Genomic DNA, 18,799 nt, shown 5'->3' with positions numbered 1-18,799 from the left:
CTTTATGGAATGTCAGGAGCTGGTTAAGAAATAATACAGAAGTTCTTTCTCCTTCTAAGCTTCTCTAATCCGGCTTCACTTCCTTTGTCATGCATCCTTAGGCCTTATTCAGATCTTAGTGGAATCCACTGCATCACTCACATGGAGATGGGAAAGTTCTAAAGCAGACAGAACTGGCTATAGAAGTCTGCTCATGGCAACAACAGGACACAGCAAACTGCTACACTTTCCTCCATGGCTCAAGACACCTTACTTGGATATCCTGCTCTCAGTCAATGGAAGTCCAGTTAAACAGCTCTTTATTTCTGCACGAGACACGGTCTGGGTGAGAATACAGCAACTGTCAGAACAACAGCTTGGCCCTTCACTTGTTCCAGTGGAAGGGCTAAGAAGACTGTTTCAGTTCACTGATATTCTGCTTATAAAATCTACTGCCTGCAGAATGCTCTAATGCAGCTGGCTGTGATGATACTGTATGACAAACACAGTGAGCCTTACATGTATGTGCTATTCAGTCTGCTGAGTTCACATATTCTCTAGGATCCAGACTTGCTTCAAGTGCTGGCCCACTTCATTCCAAGGCTCTTCTGACTGCTTTGTCTTGGAAGCAGAGGATGTTCAGACTGCCTGGGAGCTGGTGGGGGCCATGGTCTTGGCAGCTTGCTGGGCTAACCAGTGCTTGTATCTTTTGGTCTTGGGCTTCTGAAAGAGCACTACGGACATCGGAACCCTTACAGTGTCGAGTCCATTTACCTGAACACACAGTAAAAACAGGAATAGCCAGAGATCAGTCAGGCAGAAGCAACACCACCCAATCCAGCCTTTCATATCGATTCTTCTCCCAATGAAAAGAACATCCCCGAAACACTCACAGTCACATCACACCAGTACTCGCCCCATCTTGTGATAGGGTCCTCTGGTAACTTCAGAGCATGTGGGGCAACCACAACACCAAGCTGAAAAATAGACCCAACAGCAAGATTAACCAGTGGTTCTCAGCCTTCCCAATGCTGTGATCCTTTACCACAGTCCCTCATGTTGTGGTGACACCCCCCATAAAATTGTTTTTGTTGCTACTGTTACCACTGAGATAAACCCTTCAACTTCAGCTTCCATGTAACCTCATAAAGATAGCTCAGGTCTAGAATTTCCTAGGCAGGAATGAATACATCTGGGGAACTGGTTCTGGCTGACCTCAAGGGAGGACACAGATGCCCACAGATGACAGCAGAGACTCAGTCTTTCTTAGCAAAGGTGATAAGTTTACAAACAGAACATGTCTTAAGACCAACACTACTTTATCCACAAAAGTAACAATTCTCCAGTAAGTCCCATATCTTCAGGTTCTTCCTAGATAGAGATAAGATAAATGGAATTGCTTTTTCCTATTAGTCTTTACATCTGCAACTACTTTAGGCCCTAGCTACATTCCTCCTTTCTCCCTGCAAACCCGCCAAAAGTAATTCCCAACGCCAGCTGGGAAAACCATTTTATAGTAAAGGGTTCAATCCTGGGTCTCCTAGACAAGGGGAATGATAAGGGGATACTGATGTTTGGGAACACTCACATTCTTGAAGAAATGGCGGGCAACAATGTCAGGGTTTAGTTCCCATTTGACGTTGTTCTTCATTCCCACCTCTAGATGACAGCTTCTCAGAAATTTCACTGTCTAAAAAGAATTACAAATAAGGGCTGTGTCAACAGGAGTTGTAGTCAAAGGGAGGAACTATGTTAAGAGTCACAGGGCCTGGGAGTTCAGGAAAAGGGAACAATTTCTGCCCTGAGCTAAGACAGGTGAAAACAAAACATTAATTGGAAAAATAGAACATTCTTTTTTTTCAACTCTGATATGGAAAAAAGATATTTTCCAAGACTTCATAAGGAATTTCATCTATACCTTGCTGTTCCTGGGCAAAGAGAAACAGTCTGTATTAAACTCAGGATTAGGGCTGGTAAAATGGCTCTGTAGGTAAAGGTGCCTGCTGCCAAGCACGATGACCCGAGTCTGACCCCAGGACCCACACAGAGGAAGGAGAACTGACTCATGCAGGCTGTCCCCTGGACTGCACACGTGCCCTGCCCCCATAACTATAATAAACTGAGGGTCATCTATGAAGGTTCCTGGTATATCTCAGGATGAAGACACTTTTTTTTTTGGCTTTTTGAGACAGGGTTTCTCTGTAGCTTTGGAGCCTGTCCTGGAACTCACTCTGTAGAGTAGGCTGGCCTCGAACTCAGAGAGAGAGATCCGCCTGCCTCTGCCTCCCAAGTGCTGGTATTAAAGGCGTGAGCCACCATCGCCGCTGTCGGAGACACTTTCAATAGCCTTTTAATCTGACATTTAAGGAATTTCAATTCTATTTACACTCCATCATTAGCTTAGGCTTGTCTCCGGCAAGTTCTTGCAACTTTTTTTTTTTTTTTTTTTTTTTTTTTACATTTCTATTAATCTATGTGCTGCCCTAAGGCCTGTTTACCTCATCTATGAACTTCCCATGTTGTTGCTTCTGTGTCTGGCTGGTCACCTCTCTGGCTATATACAGAATTCAAGGCCAGCTTGGGCTATATGTGACCCCCCCCACCCCAACAAACATACCTTAAAAATTCACTTATATGCTGGGCAGTGGTGGCATGCACCTTTAATCCCAGCACTCAGGAGGCAGGGCCAGGCAGATCTCTATGAGTTCGAGGCCAGCCTGGGCTACAGAGCGAGTTCCAGGACAGGCACCAAAACTACACAGAGAAACCCTGTCTAGAAAAACAAAACAAAACAAACAAATAAAAAATTCACTTATACTTCCTAGTTTGTTCAAAATCTATGAATTTGAAAAGGCCTAATTTAATACTATATATAAAAAAGTCCTCCTCCCCCAGTAACTCCACACCCACTAGGGTCCACGTGACTCCTGCTTTAATGCCTTTAGTTTACTGTTTACCTTCTCATGTGTCTACATCTCTTCAACTTGTCTGTAATACTCCCAAAAGTATTACTCATTTTACATTTTCCCACAGGTCCTGATTCCCAGACTGGGGAATCCCTCAGAAGCTAGAGCACTTTTGGCAAAGAATCACAGGCCAAGGATGTCTTCAAATGTTGTACTTCAAAATTGTACTTCAAATGCAAGAAATTAACAAATTAAAAATTTGGCACATTTTTCTAAAGAAAGTAAAAATGTATGCCTTTAATCCTAGGACTCAGGAGGTGGAGGCAGGCAGATCTGAGTTCAAGGTCAGCATGGCCTACAGAGTGAGTTTCAGGATAGCCAGGGAACACATAGGGAAACCCAGCATTTCCAGCTACATACCAGCTACGTGGAGCATCAGCCACGATACTACTTGTCATGCTTGTGTGTAACAGTAAGCAGACTTGAAGGACATCAGGGAGACTCTCAGGAGGTTGGCGACCTCCATAAGAGATCAGTAAAACTTCCTACTCACCGCCTCTCCTGCCTTCGTCTGGATCTTCTCTAGTTTTCCTTGTTGTCTCAGCTAGAAAAGATAAAACTAAGTAGAAGAAATGAGGCCACACTAAGCAGTAACAGTCCAACTATTCTGGGCTTCTGGGTTCTTGTTCTAGTTCCTACTTCATCTTCAAATTAAGTAACAAACGAAATTCCCAGCAGGAATCTTAGTTTTATTCCTCCAAATCCTTTGAGCTCACCAATTTCTCCTCTTCAAACAGTTTCTTATTTTCAGGAGACGCATACACAGCCAGCCCCTGAGGAAGGAGTTTATTGCGACCCACAGACTTTTTCACGGAGACCAGATCACCCCGGACTCCAATTTCTGCCAATGAGAACAGGAACAGATGAACTATAGGAATCCCTTCAGAAAAGACGATCATCCTGGGGTACAGTCCACTGGTAAAGGGCTTGCTTTGGCATACTTAGAACCCGGGGGACCACCTCCAGCATCACCACCAAGGGGGAGGGGACATAAAAAGAGACAGTCCTTATTTTCTCAGTTTATTCCTCCTTTAAAAAAAAAAGCCAATTTGTGTGTGTGGGGGGTAGGTTATAAGGCTCAATCGTTAAAGTGCCTGCTGCGCAGAGTTTGGAGATGGTCCATAACTACTTTATTAGCACTATGGGGAGGTAATAGGCAGATTCCTGGGGCTCGGTTCTACGCCCTGTATCAAATGATAAGGTGGCCCTTTGTCCTACACACACACACACACACACACACACACACACACACACACACACACACCATATATTTATTAGGAACTACACTTGTCACAAGTCTAAAAACTGGTGCAGACTGAGTTGTTCAATCAAAGGATTTCATTATGTGTGATGCAAACTGTTGGGTTTTCTCTTCACAGTCAACAGTATTGCACACCCGTTTTAATTTTCCGTGCTGGAGGCCAGTATCTAAACCACACACTATTTTTCGTGACGACTTTTTTCCTCGGAGCCACAAAGTAGTAAAAACAAGGCAAACAAATGGGGAGAGGCAGGAAGACGTTAACGTCACACAGCAGCATCCCAGGGGGTCAGCATTCGGGTCCAGGCCTTACCGTCCACGGACTGCGTGAGGATGAGCTCCAGGGGGTCTTGGGGTCGGTGTTTCGTGTCCTCCACCAGCTTGTACACGCGGTGTCGCCGGTGCAGGCGCGGCTTCCGGCCCTCTGCGGCTAGCGGCACCTTCCACCAGCGTTCCACGATGACCGTGCTCTGGCGGCCAGGGGGGCTGCGGTGAGCGCCTGTCCACAGAGCACCCCGCCTCCCCGCCACGGTGCCCTGCACCCCAGGGGAGGCCCGCCCCCCACGGAGCGGCCCCGCGGGGCTCAATCTGGCATGAACAGCCCTCCCGTCCGTCACGGCCCAGGACCCCAAGCCCCGGCCGGCCCTCACCCGGTAATGAGAGAGACTGAAGTCACGCCCCGGGGCGACCCCTTCAGTTCGCGCCCGCAGTAGCTCCCCGACGCCTCCTTGCCGCAGCCAAGCAGCGCCAGCCCACAGCAGAGCCCGGCTTCGCGGAGCCACGGAGGCGGCCATGACCCCGGCGCGGAGAAACGGAGGAAGGGCCCCGCGCAGGCGCAGACCAGCTCTCTGGGCTGCCCGCGGCGCGCCTGCGTGGTGCGGCTGCAGGCTCTGCTGGGACCCCGGGACCCGGAGTGGGACAGCGGCCGCCACCGCACCTTGCACTCCGGCGATGGGGCAATGGGGAGACCTGCTATTTATTTGCGTCACCCCTCTCCACAGATAATTTAATGAGCATTAAGCGGACTGACAGCGGAAAACATTATCTTTTCTTTAGCTTTACTTTTAAAAGGAGGCGGAGGGGGCGCGGTGGCTCATGCCTGTTATCTCCCAACAGGGCAGTTTCCAGGCTAACCTAATTCACACCAGAAGCTCCACGCCAGCGAGATTAATAATAATAATAATAATAATAATAATAATAATAATAATAATAATAACAACAATAACAATAACAACAACGATAATAATAAAATGATAATTAAAAAGTGGATTTAGTCCTATTTGCTGAGATAATTTCTAATTTTGACATGCAATAATTTCTGAACACTAAAAGAATATGGATGCCACTATCAATTTTCCTTTGAGTCTATCTAAAAGTAGTCAAAGGGTGGGATCCTCTAAAAGCTCTGTTGACTCTCCTTAATATTGTTACATTATAGTATTTAAGCTAATATTTAAAGAGTTGCAGGAGACATAAGCTATAGAGAAAAAAAAAAACACCTACTATTCATTCTGTGGAGTCTTTGTACTGGATTATAAAAATGGGCTGAAAGAGTGTCTATAGAGAAGAGCGTTAGAAAGACGCACTATGTATCATTGCATGTGCTCTTAAGTAGACTGACCTCCTACATGCATCTCCTTGGTTTCCAGGGCAACAGTCTTCAGCGGTCTCCTCTTCTTCATCTTTTGTACCCTGCACTCAGTATATGGACTGGACTCTTCCTAGTACCCACTCTCTTGATGCTCTTGGTTCATCTTATGGCTGTTATTTATATGCCAGCGGTGTTTGAATTTCTATTCTAGACTTCCCACAGATTTCACATCGAAATACCCAACATCTTATTATTTTCTTATATGTCTAACAGACATTTTCAAGTTAACCAGTTTATACTCCGTTCTTCCCAAGCTGCCCTACCTGCAGGTTTTCCCATTTTAGTTGATAACTCCGTTTTGTTGTTGGTTTTGTTTTTCTTCAGTTCTTGAACACATTTTAATTATTTTAAAACTTTTACACTTTTTGAGATATTTCTCCCTTCCTTTTCCTCCCTCTGACCCCTCCCATGTATCTTTCCTTGATCTCTCTAATTCAAGGCTTCTTTCCTCTTATTTATTTATCTCTGTGTATGTATGTTTGTTTATTTATTTATTTATTTATTTATTTATTTATTTATTTATTTATTTTGGTGCCGGTCCTGGATCTTGCTCTGTAGACCAGGCTGGCCTCGAACTCACAGAGATCTGCCTGGCTCTGCCTCCTGAGTGCTGGGATTAAAGGTGTGTTCTACGGCCGCCCAACGTGTGTTTATATTCTTAAATATGTAAGTACAACCTGCTCAGTCTGTATAATGTTACTTGTATGTATATGTTTTCAGAGCTGACCATTGGTGTGCTCTTCCCTGGGGAAGACTTTCTCCTACTCTCAGCATTCCTTGGTTGCCTGTAGTTGTGTAGAGTCGAGGCCTTGTGAGCCTTTCCCTTTTCATTAGCATGTATATTAGTGTTCTCCTTGTTCAGGTCTTGTTTAGGCAGCCATGTTGGTGAGACTTCATGGATGTAGCTTCCCTAACATTCATAGGACACACTATCTCATAGAAAACTTCTTGTCCCTTTGGCTCTTAATATCTTCTTCTACAACAGTGGTTCTCAACTTTCCCAATGCTGTGACCCTTTAATACAGTTCCTCATGTTGTGGTGACCCCCAACCATAAAATTATTTTGTTTCTACTGTAATTTTGATACTGTTATGAATCATAATGTAAATATCTGGTATGCAGGATAACTGAAAAGTGACCCCTGTGAAAGAGTCATTTGACCCCCCAAAGGAGTTGTGATCCCTGGCCCCAGGTTGAGAACTTCTGTTCTAAAACAATCTTTGGGGCTGGAGAGATAGCTCAGAGGTTGAGAGCACTGACTGCTCTTCCAGAGGTCCTGAGTTCATTTCCCAGCAACCACATGGTAGCTCACAACCATCTGTAATGAGATCTGATGCCCTCTTCTGGCTTGAAGGAATACATGCAAACAGAACACTGTAAACATAACAAATAAATCCAAAAAAACCCAAACAAAAAACAAAACAAAACAAACACACACACACACACAAACAAACAAACAAAAAACAAAAAACCAATCCTTAAACTTTAGGTGAAGCTATGTTATAGATGTGTCAGTTGGGACCATGCTTCACAGCTCTGCATTTTGATGGCTGTGTTCTTTTGGAATGGTGTCCACCTGTTACAAAGCTGTTCCTTGGTGAGCACTAAGAATTACACTTATCTGTGGCTATAAGGATAAAATGCTTAAAATGTAGTTAGAGATTATGCCGGTTTAGTAAGGTGAAGGATATAGGTTCTCCTCCAAGACTTCACTAGCCCTGTGTAGGCTGGATTTTAGTACCAGGCATGATTTCCCTCTTGTTTAGAGTACAATTAGAGTTGTTGGTTACCGCCAAGGTATTCATGACATGCTGGTCACTGTTATGGTTCGTAGGCATCATAGTAAGAATGATCAGTTTCCCTCCTTTGGAAGCTTGCATGACACTTTCTGGTACCATTAAAGCTAGTCCTCAAGAAGGAGGCTGTAGCATGAATCTTAAAGAGTCTTATTAATAAAATCAAACCTGAGGCCAGGTATTGGGGTGAATGCTGGAAGATCAGAGAAGCAGAACAAGCTACAGCTTCCTCACCTTGCCAGTTCCTCAGCTGGTCTTGTTTCCTCAGACTGGAAGCTTCTGAGTCCTCATCTGAATGGGTCTTAGCTGAACTGCTGCTAGAAGCCGAAAAGCTTAACCAGCCAAATGCTTGCTTAACTAGTTTTTGGTCTTAATGCCTTACATATCTTTCTGGTTTCTGCCATCACTCCCTGGGATTAAAGGCTCACTTTCTGGGATTAAAGGTGTGAGTCGCCATGCCTGGCTATTTTCAATGTGACCTTGAACTCACAGAGATCTGCCTGCCTCCCAAGTGCTAGGATTAAAGGCGTGTGCTACCACTGCCTAACCTCTATGTTTAATATTGTGGCTGTCCTGTTCTCTGACCCCAGATAAGTTTATTAGCGGGCACAATATTTTGGGGGACACAATACCACCACAGGAGGCTTTCACTTCACTTCAGATCTACTTCTGGTCCTCTGAGTACTGAGAACATTCATTCTCTCTCTCTCTCTCTCTTCTCTCAGGCCATCAGGAAACCCTATGTGTTCTACCTTTTATTTATTTCCAGAATCCAAACATTTGCTACTGTTACTCAAAGAGCTTCCCTGAGAAAGGTGCTGGCACATATGCTGGCTTATTGCCTGAATGAGAGCTGGAGGACAGGTCGTCTATGGCTAGAACTGTTCCAACAATGCCTCACTGACATGTGGATTTGTTTCATCTCCTTTGTGTTTTGTGCTTGTCTCTGCAGACAAGCACAACTTTATCTATGAAAAGCTAAAGGCAGGTAGGAAGTTATGATTTCAGTTACTGAGGTCCAGGAATAACAGAACCATCTCTCCACTCTCCCCACCCACCGTGAGAGCAATTATCAAAGCTCCCTACTACCTTGGTCAGTTCCTGTAAGAATGCTACACTCTGAAATCCAGAAAGAACTGAGATCACAGAAAGGGTGAGAAGAAAAGGAAAGCAAAAGGCTTTTAAAGGGGGGGGGGAAGGAAAGGTTTTAAATCTAAGTGTCAGAGCTGAGAAGACAGTTCAGTAGGTAAAGCACTTGTTGTGCAACCCCGATAAGCTGGGTTAGAGTCCCACAACACACAAAGCCCAAGAAGCCAGATGACTTGAGTTTGCTGAGTTTGTAATCCCAGCCTCGGGATTCCTATGGTGATGGGAGGAAGAGACAGAATTGACCAGAAGCTCAAGTTCAGAGTGTAGCGGCAGCAATAACAAGAGAGATTCTATTTCAAAAACAAGGTGAAAGAACAGACTTCTGGAAAAGCTGTCCTTTGACTTCCACACACACACAGAGGCACACAAACAATTTAAAACAATCCAAGTGGTAGGCCAGGTGTGGTGGTGCATGCCTTTAATTCCAGCATTCAGAAGACAGAGGCAGGAGGATCTCTGAATCCCAGGACAGCCAGAACTATATACAGTGAGACCACATCTTAAAAAAAAAAAAAAAATCAAATCCAAGTGGTAATAAATTTTGGGTTCCCTCCAGGGAACAAAAGCAATATTGGAATGAAGCAGGGGACTCTACCTCTTTGTATCTCTATTCTGCCTCAAAATCATATTGAATTTACTGGGTTGACTGTGAGTCTGTTTAAAGCCCTGGCTAGGAAGGAACTGCCAGACCCACTTCTTTCTCCTTTTTGCTGTACTGGTGAAGCAGCTTCCAGAGGCCATTTAGCCACAGCTACCCCACCTACTCCTCCTCAGCCGGACAAGCGGCATGGCTGAAGAGTCATGGCTTTCTGACAGCTACCATGCACAGCCATAGGCATCACATTAGAAGGGGATTGGAGAATGTTCAAAGGAATTTGAATCCATCAGAAAGAAGAGGATTTATTCTCTTAGCTTCTGGTTGGGGTCACCAAGTATGTTATTAGGGGTTGCTCTAGAGCCCCAGTGTTTCCAGGCTTTTGGCATTTTGTTCAAAGAATAAAAAAAGCACACACAAAGAACAAAGTAGCAAGAAATCTTATTCAGAGGCAAAGTAAAAGCACACGTTAGATATGCTACAAGAAATTGGGGTCCTGAGCAAGCAGGCAGCTCAAGAGTGCCTGGTGACTGTTCAGGGCTCTCTTTATGGCTTCAAGAGGAAGAGCAGTTGGTTATTAAGGGGAAAGGAACTTTTTGGTGTGTGTGTGTGTGTGTGTGTGTGTGTGTGTGTGTGTGTGTGTGTGTGTGACAGAGAGAGGAGAGAGGGAGAGATGAAAAGGGAGGAGGAGAGTGGGAAGGAGAGAGAGGGGCGGAAAGAGAAAGAGGGAGGGGCTTGTTTGTGCTCATATGCCTGTGTGAAGAGGCCAAAGGACTTCAGATGTCCTGCTTTGCTGTATTCCCTTGAAACAGGGTCTTTCAGCGAACCTGGAACTGTGTTGGCAGTTGGCAAGCCCCACTACCTTCCTATTTCCACTCCCAACAAACAGCACTGCAGTTATAGACACGTGAACGCCTTCAGCTTTTTACTTGGGTGTTTGGGGATTCAAACTCAGGTCCTTATGCTTGTGCAGCAAGTGTTCTTACACGTTGAGCTACCTCCCCAGCCTGCAGCTTTCTTGTTTTAATTGACAGGTAATGGTTATGTAAGCCTTTGTTCATTGTGCCTGTTCTTTTCTGTGGGGTATCTAGTTTGAACCATACACATGAGCAATCATGCATAGGCATAAGATGGCAAATACTGTATTTTCTTTATTTCCTTTTTTCTTTCCTTTTTTTTTCCTTTGGTTTTTTGAGACAGGGTTTCTCTGTAGCTGTGGAGCTAGTCCTGGACTAGCTCTGTAGATCAGGCTGGCCTCGAACTCACAGAGATCCACCTGCCTCTGCCTCCCGAGTGCTGGGATTACAGGTGAGTGCCACCACTGCCCGGCCCGTATTTTCTATAACAAGAGACAGAGTTTTCATTCCTGCATGTGCACCCAACACCAGCCCAGGTTGGATTAGCCATTGTCCCTGGTTTCAGGACACGCTTTTGACCACAAAAGAATTACTAAGGGTTGTTAGGGAGCTATTGTTGGAGTTACTGATTTGTTTGAAGAGGGGCATGTGTATAGCTTGATGCAGGTAGGGGTCCCAGGTTATTAAGTGCTTTGTTGGGAAAGATGTGTAGCTATCTGCATGCTTGCATGCCTCACCATTATCTCTAATGCCCCACTGTGGAGAATACATTATCTTTTTATATAGAAATTACTGAACAAGAGATGTCTACTGCACAGTTTTACAGTTTTCTTTCCTAAAGCCAGATGTGGTGGCACATGCTTATAATCTCAGCACTTTGGAGGTAGAGGCAGGAGGATCAAAGTTCAAAGTCGTCTTCTCCTATGTAGTTAGCTCTAGACTATTCTGGGCTGCATAAGACCGTGTCTTAAAAAGAATCTTTTTTTCATTTGAGACATATAGATAACTTAACCTCAAATTCTTGTCTACCCCAGCCTCCAAACTGCTGGGATTATAGGTGTGTACCACTGGTAAGAATCATTTTTAAAGCATATCATATCTAGTATTCTTTCATGCAAAACCCTGCTCAGCCATTTCCCTTTTACTCTAAAGAGAACATTCACAGAATGGTGTAGGTGGCGCTGTATCATGTGATCCCATTAACCTCATTCCCTGTAGCCTTTACTGCTCCATTCATCTATAGTAGCTACCCTGCGTGGAAAACAGCAGACATGCTGAGCTTCTGCATTGGCTGTTGCTTCGGAAAGGGATGATCCTTATCCCCAGACATTAGATTTCTTCAGTCTTTTATTATTATTATTATTATTATTATTATTATTATTATTATTAATTACTTTGAGGCAGGGTTTTTCCATGTAGCCCTGGCTGTCCTGGAATTTGCTTTGTAGATTTGAACTCAGAGATCCGCCTGCCTCTGCCTCCTAAGTGCTGGGATTAAAGGCGTGTGCCACCACCACTGCCTAGCCTTTTTTAAAAAAACAAAACAGTTATTTAGTGTGTGTGTGTGTGTGTGTGTGTGTGTGTGTGTGTGTGTGTGTGTGTGTATGTGTGTGTGTGTACACATGCATGTTTTCATCTGTGGATGCCTGAGACAGGGCACATGTGGAGGTCAGTGGGAGTCCTCTTCTATCTTTGTATGGGTTTCAGGGATTGAACCCAGGCCTTCAGACTTGGCAGTAAGTATCATTACCAGATAAGCCTTCTAACATGCCTCTAAAGATATTTTAATTACTTAGGTACCAGCCTTTTTTTTTTTTTTTTTTTTTTAGACAAAGTTTCTCTGTAGCCCTGGCTGTCCTGGGACTCACTCTGAAGACCAGGCTGGCCTCGAACTCGGAGATCTGTCTGCCTCTGTCTCCTAAGGGCTGAGATTAAAGATGTGCCCCATCATGCTTGACTGGTTAACAATCTTTGATGGATCATATTTTCTATGAGGCTTACTTGAATCACCTGTGCTAAAATCCTGCTGCATATCCCATACTCCAAATACATATATTTTTGAGATTGGGTCTCACAGGGTAGCTCTGGTTGGCCTGGAATTCATTATATAGACCAGGCTGTCCTCAAACTCAAAAGGTCTGCCTGTGTCTGCTTCCCAAGTACTAAGTCTAGGGTGTACACCGCCACACCCAGCTTGGTTCTCTTTTAACCTGTCTCCCCATACCAGTTCTCCTCTGATATACTTATTTCCTGTATACTCCTCTACTTTCTTCTCTCACTTTGGAAAGTTCCATAGAGCAAAGGTCTGTAGTTTACCATAGTGGTGCCTGGCTCATAGTGGGCCTTCAATAAATATCTGCAGTGATGGGTAATAAATTTGAAGAGGTCACAAACTGTTGGTTCTAGAACCAAATTTTGCCCTTAATGTTAAATGTTGTCAGTGTTTTAACTGGTGTTTCTGTTTTTGTGATAAGACACCATGACCTTTGGAAGAGAAGGGTTGATTTCATCTTACAACTTTCAGGTCACACTTTGTCACTGAGGGAAGTCAGGGTGTCAGGAACTGGAAGAGGCCGTGGAGGAATGCTGTCTACTGCTTTGCTCCTTGTGGCTTGCTCTGCCTTAGACTGCTTTCTTACAGCACCTAGGACTACCAGCTCAGGGTACACTGCACATAGTGAGCTAAAACCTCCCACATCAACCATCAATTAAGAAAATGCCCCACGGGCTTGTCCACAGGAAATACTCAGTTGAGGTTACCTCTTCTCAAACGACTCTAGCTTGCATCAAGTTGACATAAAATTAACCAGCACAACCAGTTTGGTAGAGCCTCTCCTTGCCATGTTCTTGTGTGTGCATGTGTGTGTGTGTGTGTGTGTGTGTGTGTGTGTGTGTGTGTGAGTGATTTATCATTTTTCTAGCTTCTGTTGAAAAACTGATTTAGCACCATTGATTCTGTGTTCTGGCACAGCAACCTATTGCTAAGTTATGTTGGTGTGAACTTTCTACCATTTTAGTATATCTACTCTGTAACTCCAATTCCCACTGGCTGGGCCCATGGACTTGTGTGTGATGTGATGTGATGTGATGTGATGATGTGATGATGTGATGTGATGATGTGATATGATGATGTGATGTGATGATGTGATGTGATGATGTGATGTGATGTGATGTGTGTAACAGAGTTTCGCTATATAACTCTGTCTACCCAGAGCCTTGCCACACCAAACCAGGCTGGTTCTAGAGTTAGGCAATCCTAACATCTCTGCCTCTTGATTGCTAGGATTAAGGATATGTAGCATTACAACTTCCTAGCTAGAGGTGTTTAATTTGGGATTACTACCCTATAAAGACAACAGAGAGTTATGTAATTTGTAGTCCTTCTGTACTATGGAGAGGGAAGATAGTAAAAATAAAGAATTGCAAAACAGCTACTAATCAGGCCAAGTGTTGGAGCAAGGTCTTGGAAGCTCACTGTGGCATCAGACACCAACTCTGTAGTTGCTGGATTTAGAAGTGTTCCAGAGGGAGGGCCAGGGTGGTGGGTACAAGAACTCAGGCAGGGCTGTTTGTCAAACAGGACATATGTCTTTTGTTTGTTTGTTTTGTTTTTTTCCTGAGACAGGGTTTCTCTGTGTAGTTTTGGCGCCTGTCCTGGATCTTGCTCTGTAGACCAGGCTGGCCTTGAACTCAGAGATCCACCTGGCATGCACCACCACCGCCCGGCCAGGACGTAAGTTTTAAAGCATTTGAAGCTATCAATACAGTTGTAAAGTGTATACTAGTTAAATATGAGCCTTGGTTAATGGGGCAGGATGGGGTAAAACTGAAGTGACATCAGCACTGACCTCTTGTCTATGTCATAGTGCCTGCCAGGTCACAATGACAAGGTTGCCTGAAATTCTGCCACTCACCCTCTGAAGCTCACTTTGCCGCAGGGAGGCACTGAACAGAGAAACTGCCTTGTAACAGGTCCCGCCCCTCTCTCTACTCCCTTTCTTATATCAAGAGGGGAAAAACACGGAACTACCTCTATCCCATCTGGTCGCCATACGCCTATTACCTCTACTGTTACAAATATCGGATCACCCTCCGGGAAAAGATGCTGCCTTGTTGTTATAAAAGGTACTTGTTTTCGTCTGTAATTGTGGTTTACATAAAGTATAAGGAAAATAAAACAATTTGAAAGAATTTCCTAAGTGGCAGGGTAGAAGCCTGGCATGGATTTGTATACTTTTTCTATTTGGTTGGCCTAGAAAAATGGGCTAGTCCATAGGATACAGGAAACAGTGTTGAGGAAGTCAGGAAGCTACCATCATAGCTGACTTCTTCGCCCCGCTCTGAGGTAATTTGGGTCTCTCTTTCCCAAACAAGCATCACATACAAGGAACAGGAGGACCTGACACTCCGGCCCCAGCGCTGCTGCCTCCCCTGCTGCCTCCCCTGCTGCCTCCCGTGCTCCTGAGTCCCTAGGAGGCCTCCAGGTGGGCAGAAGCACTGAGCAGGAAAAAGACCACGGCCAGCTTAAAGAACTATATTCAGTAAGTAGACTATGAGCTGGTGATGTGACAGGGCAGCTCCCTGATGGCTGTAATGACTTTGTCAAGGAGGGGAATGTAAAAAACGAGAGGTAGGTAGAGCCCTGAGCTCATGTGTAAAATCTACTTGCTTTCTAGATGGAATCTGGCCCAGAGATCTAAAGGCCATATAGCTGGTAGCAAACAGCAGGATGGGAAGAAGTAGGAACAAAGGTATAGCAGATTACAGTGGGACTTGGAGACATAAAGTAGTTTAGAGATATGCCTGGTGGTAAAAGGCCTATAATCCCAGTTCCTTCAAAGGGTTGCCTAGGATACAGAGTGAATACAAAGCTAGCCTCAGTAACTAAGCAAGACCTTATTCCCCAGTCCCACAAAAAAAAAAAAAAAAAAAAAAAGTAAAAGCAGGGCTGGGAATATACCATGAACAAGATGACACCCTGAGCTTCCCAGCACTAGAAAGTAATCCTAGGTATGTTGACATCAAGTAAAACTCAGTATCGGATAGCTAGTCCTAGGACTAAGGAATACAGTCCCATCTCTTAAGATTCTGACTTCAGCTTCCCTCACCTGCCTCTCCTTGGTTCTTTGAAAGCATCCCAATTCGCCCTAGATGTGATTTGAAGACTTCAATGAGCATAGATTTTTACTCCAATTGTATTTCTTTTCCAGGCTGGGAACCTGACAGTGCTATCAACTGACCCCCTGCTTCACCAAGATCCAGTTCAGTTAGACTTCCGCTTCCGTCTCACCCCCCATTCCTCTGCTCATTGGCACGGCCTTCTGTGTGACCACCGACTCTTCCTGGATATCCCATATCAGGCCTTGGATCAAGGCAACCGAGAAAGGTGAGGAGCTGGACGGGTGTGGGGAAGAGATGGGGTGTTCCACTGTTTATCATGTCACAGTGACTTAGGAGCTGGATCAGACACAGCACACTAGTAGCACACAATAAGATCCTGGGGTTCAGAGAATGCTTTTAGGTTGAGGGACAGTTGCTGCACTCAGACTCAGGAACACCAAAGTGAGGATCCAAACAGTTGAATACTTTGTTGCTCCGCAGTCCTTTCCTCCATGACCCCTTCTGTGACATACACCTCACTTAGGTGGAATCCTTGGCTTCAGAGAAAAGCCCCCCAAACTCCTTTAGCAACTTTCAATTTTCCAGTTTCGGTAGGCTGAGAGCAAACACTCCCCAGTATTTCTCCTGCTCCGACTTTCTAGATTCCAAGTTAGCTGAGTATTAACGTTCTCTCTGGCCTCTAGTTTGACAGCAACACTGCAGTATGTGGAGGAGAAGACCAATGTGGACTCTGTGTTTGTGAACTTCCCAAAAGACCGGAAGGACGGAGGTGAGCTTAAGCTCTCAGGACTTTGGATAAGTCTGTCCTCCCTGGCATTTGAGCAGCCTCTGTCCCCACTCCTTCTGCAAAGGAAATTAAGGCACACGACATTCTGTCTGGCCCATGACAAGTGGACCAACAAGGAGCCCCTCAGGCGGTGTCAGGCACAAGGCTGGGAGCACTGGAGAGATTTCACAGAATCCACGTAAGGAATGTGGTGGTGGACTGACAAAGGTGTCAAGCAAATGTATCCAGCCTGCACAGCAGGACTGGACATGTATAAAAGGCTAGGAGGACAGGCACGTATTTAACCAGTGCAATGTTATTGCTCATCTTTCAGAGAGTTTACACTTTGTCGGATATAAGACAAGATGAACTGGCCATGATGGTACAAGCCTGTGACTCTAGCATTGGGAAATCTAGGGCAGGAGAATTCTGCACTCAGGGTCAGATTAGTTACATGGTGAGATCTCAAAACAAAATCAAAGCCAAAAAAACAGATGCTGGTCAATTGCCAGCAATAGTAGATACTGTTTTAGAGCTTAGAATGCCATCATTGCAGGGCTGGAGAGATGGCTCAGCGGTTAAGAGCACCGACTGTTCTTCCAAAGGTCCTGAGTTCAATTCCCAGCATCCACATGGTGCTCACAACCACCTGTAATGAGATCTGGTGCCCTCTTCTGTACATAATAAACAAACAAACAAATAAATCTAAAAAAAAAAAAAAAAAGAATGCCATCATTGCAATAAGTACTTGAATAATCACATTTAAAATTTGTGAGGAAGGTTCTCATTCCCAATTGACAACTGAGTAAACTGGAGATCTGAAAGGTTAACGTGAATACTAAGGCAGGGTAGGCATATGTCTCTATCACTTCAAAGCACACCCTAAGCCTGAACGACACTGCTTTCCAGAGTCACTTCCTGAAGAAAACAAATCTATGAGGAGTTACATGGATTGAGCTTCAGTGAATATTCTAATAATTTGTTCTGTTCTTCTACAGGTGCCCTGCTGCGTGCCTTTAGCTACATGGGCTTTGAGGTGGTTAGACCAGATCATCCTGCCCTCCCTCCCTGGGACAATATCATCTTCATGGTGTATCCCCTTGAAAGGGACCTTGGCCAGCTTGGCCAGTGAGCCTCCCTGAACATGTTTGTTCCATCTCTGTGAGGGGCCAGAAACTCAACACACGGGACTCTGGGGCCCAGGATGTGACTTAAGACACTTCCATCCTAGGAAATAAAGAGCGTGCAATCAAAGTGTTCAGTACTTCTTGGAGGGAGGGAATGTTGGAATGGAAATATGAACCTGATAGAGATAAATTCACTGAAGGACATGACTGAAAAGATCAGCGTGACCTGAGTCAGACATGGGAGGGCTCCTTTGCCTTCTCCTAATCCCTAAACCATTTTTTCCATTCCCATTTACTGAACACCTGCCAAGATCAATGATCAGTCAACTAGAAAGTTCTGAAGGACTAAGCCTTGATATGATACATTTATATATTTCAGTTCAAACTAGAAATGAGTGATAATTCCTTCTCTTTCGATGTGGAGAAAACCAGAGAAAGCATATACATCCTAAGGGATAGTGTTACAGCAGATAACAGAAGAGAGCATTCCAGACAGCAAGGACTAGGGTGTACTGGAAAAATGGTAATGGGTACATTAAAGGAATAGGGATTTTTTTTTTTTTTGAGACAGGGTCTCACATGTAGCCAGGCTGGCCTCAAACACACTATATAGGAGAGAGGGGCTTCATATTAATCTTGCCACCCCTACCTCTCAAGTGCTAAGAACTGGGTTTAATTTTAATTCTTTTATTTTTAGATTTATGTGTATGAATGTTTTACCTACATATATATATATATTCCTATATATGTGTGTGTATATATATATGCCTACACACACACACACACACACACACACACACACACACACACACACACACACACGTGCACGCCTGGTGCCCACAGAGGTTAGATTACTAGATCCCTCGGGACTGGACTTACAAGATGGTTGTGAGCCACCATGTGGATACTGGCAGCTGGACCTGGGTTTTCTGTGAGAGCAGCCAGTGTTAACCTCTGAGCATGTCTCCAGCCCCACACAATTGGTTTTAATGAGCCTTAATATCATGAACTACAGGTCCTATGACCTCCATCCCTGAGGGAAAGAAGCACTGAGAAACTAGCTTTTTCTGAATGGCTCCAGAGCCTGTTGTAACTCCAATGCCAGACAGCACACATCAGTGATTCACCCTAGCTGGAACCTGAGACATTAACAGCCTGTCTAGGTTCCTCCACGACTCTAAGACATGCTCAAACTGCTCCTTCCTTGATGTCTTTCTGTTAATTGGGTCCAAGAATTTTGAACTCAGGACATGGCAAATGACAAAGAAGTGCTATAGCACTGAGCTACAACCCTGCCTCCTCTCACTTTTTGGGGCAGCATCTTACTAAGTTGCTCAGGCAAGGCTTTAAACTTTCACTTTCCTGCCTTGGTCTCCAAGTAGCTGGGGTTATAGGCCTGGGCTACCAGGCATGGTTACTAACCCTAGAGTTTAAAAAGACCCATGTGTTCATTTTAGGTTTTCCAGTTTAGCACACCTTGTTTCCTAATGTTCATTTGTTATATCACTGTGCATTTATATTTAATTTGAAG

General features: G+C 44.5%; 2 protein-coding genes across 2 annotated transcripts; one reads left to right on the top strand and one right to left on the bottom strand.

Moving 5' to 3' along the window:
• Positions 1-282: 282 nt before the first annotated feature.
• Mrpl9 (mitochondrial ribosomal protein L9) lies at positions 283-5,361 on the bottom strand. The gene is made up of 7 exons (XM_036190733.1): positions 4,857-5,361; positions 4,520-4,676; positions 3,662-3,786; positions 3,439-3,489; positions 1,568-1,669; positions 873-956; positions 283-753 (listed from the first exon to the last, which is right to left on the bottom strand). Exons 1-7 carry the CDS (start codon positions 4,998-5,000, stop codon positions 619-621), a joined length of 798 nt encoding a protein of 265 aa, XP_036046626.1. The 5' UTR covers positions 5,001-5,361; the 3' UTR covers positions 283-618.
• Oaz3 (ornithine decarboxylase antizyme 3) lies at positions 4,999-17,273 on the top strand. Its single transcript, XM_036191352.1, is given in 7 exon segments — positions 4,999-5,119; positions 14,208-14,379; positions 14,629-14,716; positions 14,718-14,795; positions 15,465-15,640; positions 16,059-16,144; positions 17,140-17,273. Coding segments are annotated over 7 exon segments (855 nt in total).
• The last annotated feature ends 1,526 nt before the right edge of the window (positions 17,274-18,799 follow it).

The sequence above is a fragment of the Onychomys torridus genome, chromosome 6 (assembly GCF_903995425.1).
Source record: "Onychomys torridus chromosome 6, mOncTor1.1, whole genome shotgun sequence".
NCBI classification, from domain to species: domain Eukaryota; kingdom Metazoa; phylum Chordata; class Mammalia; order Rodentia; family Cricetidae; genus Onychomys; species Onychomys torridus.
This window is presented reverse-complemented; position numbering and strand designations above follow the sequence as displayed.